The 12,432-nt window shown below is 41.8% G+C and overlaps 1 protein-coding gene across 2 annotated transcripts in view; it reads left to right on the top strand.

The window, feature by feature from the left end:
- The window catches only part of stk17b (serine/threonine kinase 17b (apoptosis-inducing)), an 18,144-nt gene continuing 5,712 nt past the window's right edge, over positions 1 to 12,432 (top strand). Inside the window, exons 1-2 of one of the 2 annotated variants that reach the window (XM_024388739.2) lie at positions 1 to 294; positions 574 to 681. In XM_024388739.2, coding sequence (XP_024244507.1) covers positions 644 to 681 — 38 coding nt within the window. In that variant the 5' untranslated portion in view covers positions 1 to 294; positions 574 to 643. Of the gene's footprint in view, positions 682 to 12,432 lie in introns of both variants that reach the window. The other variant, XM_024388738.2, reaches the window with a different exon arrangement.

Here is a 12,432-nt window from a genome sequence, read left to right on the forward strand (position 1 = left end):
ATGTCAAAACCGTCCGAACGAGATTGGTCGCAATCTAAATTTGAAGACGTGTTGCTCACATCAACGGGAGGAAGGATTTTATCCAGATGCTAGCTAGGCACTAAACTCGCTTATTAATGAACACAGTCAATAGGGAAAGTTTAAGTTGTTTGTCAATCAACCCGATAAGTGACAATTCGTGATGTATAGTTAGCTGTCTATTAAAGAAAAGTAAAAGGGAGCTAGTACGGTTGTTTAGATGGATAGCTATAGCTAGCGAACGGTAGCCGTTGGTCTTCGTGACCTGTCTTTCAAGTAACTAACCAGCTGTTCTACTACTAACTAGTTATTATCTACAGCTAAAGCACCTCAAACTAGCTAGCTATTAGCTAGTAACTTAGTTAACGTTACTATGTAGCTATCCAACTAATAGTTACAACATTGGCTAACTAAATCACTTTCAGCTAACTGGTTTCGCACTGGCTAAACACATTAGCTACTAGCTGGCTAGATAGTCTACGGCCTTGATTCGGCTTGACAGGTGCTAATTTATTGCCACAGTGAAGTCCGGCTAACAACTACGATGTCTCGCAGGCGGATTGACGGCCGCAATGGACCGACTGGGCTATTTGGAGAAATTCAAACCCATATCAATACGGAACCGATGGACAGTGTTTATGACATCACTGGCGAGTTGGGCAGGTGAGCCAATGTTATAATGTCCCCTTTTCAAACTTTCTCATTCCATCAACCCATTCTCTCAGTTCTTGTTATGACTCCAATGCATTCCATTGGCCTTTTGCATCCTAGAGAGCTAACGTTAGTGAGCTAATACTTACTGGCATCCTATCAAGGCTGGATACCATATTTAGCTATAACAACTATAAATCTAACTGTATTTGTTACATGCTTCGTAAACAACAGGTGTAGTATACTAACAGTGAACTGCTTACTTCCGGGCCCTTCCCAACAATGCATAGAGAGAGGGGTGTGTGTGTTATACTAAATTAATAAAATAAGGAATAAATACACAAGGGGTAGCAGTACCATGTGCAGGGGTACGAGGTAATTGAGGTATGTATATATATATATATATATATATATAGGTGTATATCTGTATGTGTGTATATTTTGCTTGCATCTCAGGGCTTGAGGCTACAGACACCCTGGTTCATATTCAGGCTGTATCACAACTGGCCGTGATTGGGAGTCCCATAGGGCGGCGCAAAATGGCCCAGCGTCGTCCGGGTTTGGCTGGTGTAGGTCGTCATTGTAAATAAGAATTTGTTCTTAACTCACTTGCCTAGTTAAATGTAAAAATATACAGTAAGTAGGTATAAAGTGACTAGGCAACAGGATAGATAATGAACAGTAACATCAACATATGTGATGAGTCAAAAGAATTAGTGCAAAAAGGGGCAATGCAGATAGTCTGGGTAACCATTGGTTAGCTATTTAGCAGTCTTATGGCTTGAGGGTAGAAGCTGTTCAGGGTCCTGTTGGTTCCAGACTTGGCGCATCGCTACTGCTTGCCGTGTGGTAGCAGATAGAACAGTCTATGACTTGGGTGGCTGGAGTCTTTTGACAATTTTTTGGGCCTTCCTCTGACACCGCCTGGTATAGAGGTCATGGATGGCAGGGAGCTCGGCCCCAGTGATGCCAAGAAGTTTCTGTACCAAGCAGTGATGCAGCCAGTCAAGATGCTCTCAATGGTGCAGCTGTGTACTTTTTTAAATGTGGAACCTTGATGCTTATCACACTGTAAATGCAATTGTAGTAGGCCTATCTACAAACAGATGTGTGTTAAGGATTTTCTCCCAATATAATTTCTGTTATCAAATTTCAGGAAAATCCGAACTTTACATTTTTTTGTTCCATATTCAAACAGGATGACCTCAGTCCTTTTGTAAGTAGATAGGTCACAAAGATTAGGCTATCCTCACAAAGAGATGTTACTATAAGTGCTGTATGTGTGCCTGTCCCAAACCTAACATGTGTTGCCTACCATAAAGGACCCATTACTAGGTACACCCTAGCCCAAGAATGTACTCTTAAGGAGTGAAGGCAGTCCGACCGTTACTCCTTATGTTCCAAAGACCTTAAGGTATTTTCAGAGGTAGACTGGCTCTGGAAGACAAAACAGCCAAATACTCCATCAAAACATGAATGGATTATTAGTTGCGATACAGTTCTAGAAGCATAAAGCCCTTTACTTTCATATCACATCAAAATATTTCACAAATGCAAAATATACACTTACTGTACACTATTTTAGCCGACTTCATCACAGTTGCAGCCAACAGTATTTTTCAGTTACAACACATTTCTGGCAGCTTTCTTCTGTTACACACGGGTGTTTGAAGCATGCTAGATAGGTAATTAGTACAGGTGGCCTCCTTTGTCTTCCAGTGAACACCTGCCAAATACAGTTACATTTTGTCATTGGTGGGTAAGAATGCCTACTTCACCCAGCCACGTTGGCGGGTGGTCACACTGAGCATTTGGATATGCAAACATTCAATCCAAAGCCCACATGAAGATGGTCGAATTGACAAGAAAGCCTACTAAAGTATGACTACTGTTGTGTTTCTTGGCCAGTTATATCGTTTTGTTCACAAGCTAGGTAGTTTGAGTTTGCTGCAACTGTCTGCTGCTAAGAAGCTATCAGATGTTTTTCTTCACAGACAAGACAGTGCCCAGTTACCGTGGTAACGGACGTCCCTTAAATGGGCAGGTGACATTTTTAAGGGTACATTGTGCTTGATTGACCATGGATCACTCCAAAAACATTTTTATTCATGAACTTTGAGCTGTTCTTATCAGTAAAACTGAATTACTTTAATTGTTCTCTTTGATTTATTTGTATGCTTCTACAATTCTATTTAGGAATACATCATGTACTCCTTGTAAACAAATATCAGCATAGAGACCTGAACTTCTCTACTCCTTCCATGACAGATTGACCAGGTGAATTCAGGTAAAAGCTATGATCCCTTATTGATGTCACTTGTTAAATCCACTTCAATCAGTGTAGAGATGAAGGGGAGGAGACATGTTAAAATAAGGATTTTCAACCCTTGAGACGCTTAAAACATGGATTGTGTATGTGTGCCATTCAATGGGTGAATGGGAAAGACAAACTATTTCAGTGCCTTTAAACGGGGTATGGTAGTAGGTGCCAGGCACACCGGTCTGTGTCAAGAACTGCAACGCTGCTAAGTTTTTCAGGCTCAACAGTTTCCTGTGTATCAATAATGGTCCACCACCTAAAGGACAACTCTGGGCTGCTTTGGAGTCAACATGGGCCAGCATCCTTGTTGAACGCTTACGAGAACTTGCAGAGTCCATGCCCAACCAATTGAGGCTGTTCTTAGGGAAAAAGGGGGAGGGGGCTGCAACTTTATATTAGTAAGGTGTTCCTAATGTTTGGTATACTCAATGCATTATAATAAAAAGTTTTTTGTGGCAGTTCAGGCACTTTGTTGAACTGTTTATTTGTTTTTACTTTTCCATCTAAATTAGTGTTGTCACGATACCAACATTTAATAATGATATACCAGGCGAAGTATCACTTTACTGAGTAGCCTAGCGCCCTGTTCGCCCACCCGCTTGTTCCCATTTTCTAAACGTTATGCTACACAAACTGATTCACGCTTCTATTCAATACAACAAATATTTAATTGAACCTCACTCTGTTCACTGTATAATAGAATGCTACATAGGAAAAATAGCATAATTAAATTGTTGCCAGCAGTAGAGTTAGTCACCAACCCCCTGGAAAACATGAACACAGCATATCTAGCTTTGCTATAGGGTGAGTCAAATGGTCAGAGTGGGGTGTTCTCTCATTATGTGTCTGGAAGTAGCTAGCCAATATGGGCCAGTTAGCTTGGGTGCTTGACTGCAGTTGAGGTCAGAACGTTCGGATCAACCCGACCAGAGCGTCCAGTGTGCTCTCTGAATGTGAAACATTCTGAATTTACAAATGGACAATCTGACAGCACAGTTGCAGTCACCAACGCTCTGAATAACATAATAGCCTAACCAGCTCTGCTAGGGCGAGTAATGTTCAGTGAGCTGTTGTCTCTCACTTAGATGTCTGGAAGTAGCTAGCAAGTTAGCTTGGGTGCTCGACTGCTGCTGTTAGTACATTTGGATGAACCCTTAAAGAGATGGGTGGGGCTAAAGCTTAAGAGGGTGTGAACAATGTTGAATGGGTGTAGACAAAGAAGGGCTCTCCAATAGCAGTTTCAAAACATTCAAAGACCATTTTCTCAAACGTGAGTTTACAAGTTTCACTATCAATGCATAATTACTTTCCACTTTGTTCCTCAACTGTAGTGTATGATGTACAATTTTGTAGCTCTGAGTCTACTTTTATCCCATGTAAAAAACGCAATATCAAAGTTTGCTATGTAAGACTGATTAAATTTTTTTATTTTTTATAATAATAATTGAAGCCGGTCGTTCACATATAAGGTCCCACAGTTGACCGTGCATGTTAGATTGAAAACCAAGCCATGAGGTCGAAGGAATTCACCGTAGAGCTCCAAGACAGGATTGTGTTGGCACAGATGTGGGGAAGGGTACCAAAAAAATGTCTGCAGCATTGAAGGTCCCCAAGAACAGAATGGCCTCCATTCTTAAATGGAAGAAATTTCGGAACAACTAAGACTTCCTAGAGCTTGGCCGCCTGGCCAAACTGAGCAATCGGGGGAGAAGGGCCTTGGTCAGGGAGGTGACCAAGAACCCGATGGTCACTCTGACAGAGTTCCTATGTGGAGATGGGAGAACCTTCCAGTACTCCACCAGTCGGGCCTTTATGGTAGAGAGGCCAGACTGAAGCCACTCCTCAGTAAAAGGCACATGGCCGCCCTCTTGGAGTTTGCCAAATGGCACCTAAAGGACTCTCTGACCATGAGAAACAATATTCTCTGGTCTGATGAAACCAAGATTGAACTCTTTGGCCTGAATGCCAAGCTTCACGTCTGGAGGAAACCTAGCACCATCCCTACGGTGAAGCATGTTGGTTGCAGCATCATGCTGTGGGAGACAAGTCCAGATCAAGAGGAAAGATGAACGGGGCAAAGTACAGAGAGATCCTTGATGAAAACCTTCTCCAGAGCGCTCAGGACCTCAGACTGGGGTGAAGGTTCACCTTCCAACAGGACAACGACCCTAAGCACACAGCCAAGACAACGCAGGAGTGGCTTCAAGACAAGTCTCTGAATGTCCTTGAGTGGCCCAGCCAGAGCCCGGACTTGAACCTGATCGAAAATCTCTGAAAATAGCTGTGCTGTGACGCTCCACATCCAACCTGACAGCGCTTGAGAGCATCTGCAGAGTAGAATGGGAGATACTCCCCAAATACAGGTGTGCCAAGCTTGTAGTGTCATACTCAAGAAGACTCTTGGCTATAATTGCTGCCAAAGGTGCTTCAACAAGATATTGAGTAAAGAGTCTGAATGTTTATGTAAACATGATATTTCAGTTTTGATTTTTAATACATTTGCTAAAATGATAACTGTTTATGCTTTGTCATTATGGGGTATTGTCAATTAATCAATTAGGCTAACGTAACAAAGTGGAAAAGGTCAAGGGGTTTGAATACTTTTCGAATACATTGTACATGCACGTAAGGAGCCACATAAAGATTTGTATTTTTTATACAGTTGAATATTTGAATCCTACATTTGAAGCACATCTCATGAGTAGCAGACCCTTTTCCTTTATTCCTGTGCCAATCAAATTTGCTTAGACCTACTGTCAAGTCACCAGGTTGTTTGTTACTAGGCCTATTTTTTTTAACCTTTATTTATCTAGGCAAGTCAGTTAAGAAATTCTTATTTTCAATGCACGTGAGAATCTCCAGAAAATCGTGGCTGAACAAAAATACGTTATGTGGCTTACTGAAAGATTCAATGGAATGGAGGACTTCAGTCGCTGTTCAAATCTTCATTTTCTTAGGTTTCCCTGAATGCTGTGGAATAACGGGAATGGAAGAATTCCTGGAAAAGGTAATACCACAACTACTGGGCCAGGAGAATTTTACACAGGCTCCCATAACGAACGAGCACATCCAACAGGTGACCCGAGAGGGGACACGATCAGTAAACCAAGGGGCATCATTGCCAAGTTCCTTAACTATAGGAACAAATATAAAGTTCTGACTGGCCATCAAAGCCAAAAAGTCAGGAGTCAGACCTTTTGATGTATGGGGCCATCAGATCTATATCAACGCCGACATGAGCAGAGCCCTCTACATGAAAAAGCTATAAAGAAAAAGCTATGGGGAAAAATAAGTCCTGTTTTCTCTGGTGTACCCCACACAACTATGGGTCAAATGGCAGGGAAGAGACATCAATGAAATCAGCTAAATAAATCGGGTTCCTGGATATAGAATGGTAGAAATAGCAATGAATGAACTGTATAGATTAGGACAGCTTTTTAACAGACGATGTATGACAGATGGGATACTCGACTAAGCCTACTGAAATGAGGTGAAAGATGGACTTTAATGACTATTGGCTATGCAGCTTAATGACAACTCATTAATTGGTAGGCTATAGCCATAATCCATTTGTTTAAGTAATGAACTGACAAGGGAATAGGACATGATTGCTATGATCTGGACAAAAAAATAATGCTCCCCAGCCTATAGGCTACACTACATGGCCAAAAGTATGTGGATTCGGCTATTGCTGCCACACCCGTTGCTGACAGGTGTATAAAATCGAGCACACCATCATGCAATCTCCATAGACAAACATAAGTAGTAGAAGGGCCCATACTGAAGAGCTCTGACTTTCAACGTGACACCATAGGATGCCACCTTTCCAACAAGTCAGTTTGTACAATCTCTGCCCTGCTAGAGCTGCCATACAAGGAACTATTTCTGGGAACTTTGAATTGTCAAGAGGTGTAAAACAAGGTTGGCTATGTCACCATACCTATTATGGCCATTCAATTGTTTGCTTTAAAAATCAGATCTAATGATAACATCAAGGGGCAAAAAATTAAGAGTTTAGAGGCAAGTATCAATGTACGCCGATGCTTAAACTTTTCTCTTGAGTTAAACCTTGAAGGGCCTCATTGAGGACTTGGATAATTTCTCGAGTTTCTCTGGACTAAAACCTGACTATGTTAAGTGTATATTGCAGATTGGCCTCTAAAAGATCAACTTTAAATTCTCATGTGGTCTCCCGATTTTAAATGGGCAGATGGTGAAGTCAATATGCTTGGTGTTCATATCCCTTGAATAGTTCAGCGATCTTGCAACTTTGATCGAATATACTAAACAAAAATATAAACGCAACATGCAACAATTTCAACAATTTTACTGAGGTTATAAGAAAAAGCGGTCAATTGAATTAAATTAGGCCCTAATCTATGGATTTCACATGACTGGGCAGGGGCGCAGCCAGGCCCAGCCAATTAGAATACATTTTTTTCTCACAAAAGGGTTTTATTACAGAGACAAGTACTATTCAGTTTCATCAGCTGTCTGGGTGGCTTGTCTCGGATGATCCCTCGGGTGAAGAAGCTGGATGTGGAGGTCCTGGGCTGGTGTGGTTACACGTGGTCTGCGGTTGTGAGGCCGGTTGGACGTACTGCCAAATTCTCTAAATCGACATTGGAGGCGCCTTATGATAGATAAATTAACATTCAATTCTCTGGGAACAGCTCCGGTGGACATTCCTGCAGTCAGCATGCCAATTGCACGATCCCTCAACTTGAGACATTGGTGGCGTTGTGTGACAAAACTGCACACCTATGTTAACTCATCACGGCTTTGCCACAAAATAAATAAAAAAATTAGTCTAAACGCCTATTCCAATTTTATCTGCCACCCATTGAAAAATCGAATGGCTCAATGATTAGTATAAATCCAAAAATGTATCCATGTCTTACAGTAAAAATATTTGACAGCAATACCGTATAAGGTTTTTGATGTTCCAATACCTTGGCATCGGGTCTGAACTGACATATGAAACAATTCACACAATCAAGCTGTTCTTTTCCATTTAAACTATTATATAAAATACTTAATACAAAGGAGTGCTCATTATATGGGACATTGAACAGTCAGCCTTGTTCAGACTGCCACGAGGAAACAGAATCAATAGAACATTTTATGGTACTGTCCATCGGTGGCTCGCTTTTGAAGTCAAGTCTAGGAATGGTTGTTATATCAGGATTCAGATGGACCTGCAAACTGTATTGTTTTTTAGGGTATATTTGTAGAAATAGTACAAATGGGTAGGTTCAGGACTCTTCTATGAGTTCTATAGTAACATGTAGGAATGTATTGCAAAAGAAAATAGCAAAATTGCATTATACTGGGAAAAATGGGTTAATCTGTGGACATCGGTGGGTTGGAGTTAAGATCAGAATGACTGGTGGATTGGCTGCTGTGGGTTAAAATCCAGCATTTGGAGAAAGAGGAATTTATGTATCATTATTTAATTACAGGTAACGTAGATGTGAGTGACATAATAGCTGTAAGTAAAAGTATTGTAGTCCGAAGTGAGCGTCAATGAATGGCCTAGGGTACATCCCATCCCTGGTGTCTCATCTTACTAGTGTAATGCAGGACGAAGGAAGCAAGGACGTGTGGAAACTAGACTTGAGCTCGGCCACAGAGAAAGAGGAAATAGACTAAAACGGTCTTCTTCCTGTTTGTGTGTGTGTGTACAGGGTGGCAATTTGAGTTTTCCCTAGATTGTGAAATTGTCAATTGTCAATTCAATGTTAATTTACAGTACAAACTAGGTTTGGGCAGTATGCAGATTTTCATATTGTTGTACCGTCCTTCTCTCATCCCGGGATTTACGGTATTACCATTTTAGTACACAAGGGGGTGCCCAAAAACCACAAAGCCCATTGGGCATCTATTACCAGAATGCTAACAAAATGAATAGAGAATTTCCATAAAGGCTGCTAGCTAAATATGCTAGTGAGCACAAATGAAAATAAACTAATTGCAATGACAGGCAGTTATACATATCAGTATTAGCTACCGGATATAATTTTTGGTTAGTTTGGACATATACAAGCAAATGTGAACGAGAGACATTGTGCGAATGAACAAAATTTTGACATGCTTGTGTGAAGGAAGAATAGTACTGGCTCTGGAACAGCATGTGTACCTGTTTTGCTCAGAGAAGAGTGGAGAGGAGCAGACAGGCCGAGAACAGAGAGGATAAAAACGCAAGGAAATCAAGCAGTGGCAGCTGTACAGAACTCATTTTCAAACACTGCAGAAAGCGAACACTATATGATTCCCTGTCACCTTATTAATTCAGCCACTTGCTTAGATAATGCAAGCAGTCATTTTTACTTGCTAATTAATGCAGAATTCTGTGTTTTTTGACGCAGGAGAAAACAGATCTAAAATGCCCCTTGTAATTTCTGCTCGGTATCAACCTTAATTTTGTGCTTTAGTTGCACTTCACGTGGATGAGAATTCACAAACAGTCATTCTATCAGTAGACAGTGCTTTTCATTTAAAATGAAAGATTAACTTAAAGAAACCTTATATAAGTAGGTGTGTCCAAACGTTGGACTGGTACTGTACCTACTGTTGCTGCTAATGACCAAAAAGAGCTTCTGGGTATCAGAACAGCTATTACTCACCTCGAACTGGATGAAGATTTTTTTTTCTATAATGAGTCCGACGTGAAGTATATACTCTTTCTCCAAGACCAAGCCAAAATCCCTATCATTCGATGGAAGAAAAGACAGAGGTACACGTGGAGGCGATCGGAGTGCCTTGTGAGAATTTTTCAGCAAGTGGATAACCCTGCCTCAACCATTTTGTTCTATTGGCCAATGTGCCAATAGATGAGCTCCGTTCGAGACTGTCCTACCAACGGGACATTAATTAATATATTATGTTTCACCGAGTCGTGGCTGAATGACGACATGGATAATATACAGTCGCGGGACAGAAATTCTGCGTCTGGTAAGATGGGTGAAGGGATGTGTGTTTTATTTGTCAATAACAGCTGCTGCACGATATTTAATATTAAGGAAGTCTCTAGGTATTGCTCACCTCATGATAAGCTGTAGACCACCCTATCTACCAGGCTAGTTTTCATCTATATTTTTCGTAGCTGTCTATCACTACATACCGATGCTCGTACTAAGATCTCACTCAATGAGTTGTTTAATGCCATAAGCAAACAAGAAAATGCTCATCCATAAGCGGCGCTCCTAGTGGTCGGGGACTTTAATGCAGTCAAACCTAAATCTGTTTGACCAGAATGTCACATGTGCAACCAGAGTGAAAAAAAAAACTCTAGACCACCTTTACTCCACACACAGAGACTCATACAAATCTCTCCCTCGCCCTCCATTTGGCAAATCTGACCATAAGTCTATCTTCCTGATTCCTACTTCGCTCAATACAGAATATGTCAGATGCGGATGCTATGCTACAGGTCTGTTTTGCTAGCACAGACTGGAATATGTTCTGGAATTCATCCAATGGCATTGAGGAGTATACCACATCAGTCACTGGCTTCATCAATAAGTGCGTTGATGACAACGTCCCGAGCTACAGGCTAGAGCTATGCCCTCAGACGAACCATCAAACAGGCAAAGCGTCAATACAGGACTAAGATTGAATCCTACTAGAACTGCTCTGACGCTCGTCGGATGTGGCAGGGCTTAAAATCGATTACGGAATGCAAAGGGAAACCCAGCCACTAGCTGCTCAGTGACACGAGCCTTCCAAACCTAGTCCTGAACCAAAAAAAAAAACTTAAATGGAAAATCTCCATCTGACATAGCAAAAAATAAATGTAAAAAACAGTACAAGTCTTCTTAAGGAATGTTTTTTTATGCTGGTTTCGAGGCAAGCAACCCTGAAGCATGCATGAGAGCACCAGTTGTCCCAGACGACTGATCACGCTCGCCGTAGCCAATGTGAGTAAGATCTTCAAACAGGTCAACATTCACTAGGCTGCGGGGCCAGACGATTACCAGGATGTGTACTTAAAGCATGCGCGGACCATCTGGCAAGTGACTTCACTGACATTTTCAACCTCTCCCTGACCGAGTCTGCAATACCTACATGTTTCAAGGAGACCACCATAGTCCCTGTGCCCAAGAAAGCGAACGTAACCTGCCTAAATGACTACAGCCCCGTAGCACTCATGTTGGTAGCCATGACTTGCTTTGAAAGGCTGGTCATGTCTCACCAATACCATCATCCCGGAAACCCTAGACCCACTCCAATTCACGTACTGCCCCAACAGATCCACAGGTGATGCAATCTTTATTGCACTCCACACTGCCCTTTCCCACCTGGACAAAAGGAACACCTATATGAGAATGCTATTCATTGACTACAGCTCAGCGTTCAATACCATAGTGCCCACAAAGCTCATCCCTAAGCTAAGCACCCTTGGACTAAACACTTCCCTCCACAACTGGATCCTGGACTTCATGACGGGCCGCCCCCAGGTGGTAAGGGTAAGCAACAATACATTTACCGTGCTGATTCTCAATACGAGGGCCCCTCGGGTGCGTGCTTAGTCCCCTCCTGTACTCCCTGTTCACCCACGACTGCATTGCCAGGCACGACTCCAACACCATCATGTCGTTTGCTGGTGACACAACAGTAGTAGGCCTGATCACCGACAACGATGAGACAGCCTATAGCAGGCCTGGGCATCTCCAGTCCTCGGGGCCTGATTGGGGTCACTCTTTTGCCCCAGCTAACACACCTGCCTCCAATAATCACCTAATCATGATCTTCAGTTAACAATGCATTTAGTTTAAATTAGGTGTGTTTGCTAGGGATGGGGGAAAAGTGTGATGCCAATCAGGCCCCGAGGACTGGAATTTCCCAGGCCTGGCCTATTGGGAGGTCAGCAGCGACGACAACAACCTCTACATCAATGTGAGCAAGACAAAGTAGCTAAAAAAATCTACCAGCCACTCAGATTTTTTTACCAGCTCAAATTTATTTTTTCAGCAGGATTATAGCAAAACACCAAAAAGGCAGATGAGCATGCTTTCTAATGTTTCTTAAGCAATACATGTATTACTAGTAATAAGTAATGTGGTATATTGTTTAATTTCATTTTTTGTGACCATAGTCTTTTAACCAAACTGAGACCATATTCACCTGCCCCTTTACGCACAGGAGATTAAGTAGTAATGCAACTCGAGTTATGTTTGTGCCTTTGAGATTGAGTCTGGCTAGTACTGTAGCATTGTCTTTTCCCTAGCAGTTGAAACGCAAACATTGAAAAACAACCTAACTTGTGAACAAAACAATGTAAAGAGCCAAGAAACACAAGGGCAATGTCTCACTTCAGTAAACTTTCGTTTCAAGTAAATTAGACTAACTTTTATGCCTGTGCTCAGCACTTCTAAAAATGAATCTTTCACTTAGCTCTTCATGTGCGCACATCCCCCAGCTAGGCAGTGTTGCAACGCAAG

This window comes from Oncorhynchus tshawytscha, linkage group LG26 (genome assembly GCF_018296145.1).
Source record: "Oncorhynchus tshawytscha isolate Ot180627B linkage group LG26, Otsh_v2.0, whole genome shotgun sequence".
NCBI classification, from domain to species: domain Eukaryota; kingdom Metazoa; phylum Chordata; class Actinopteri; order Salmoniformes; family Salmonidae; genus Oncorhynchus; species Oncorhynchus tshawytscha.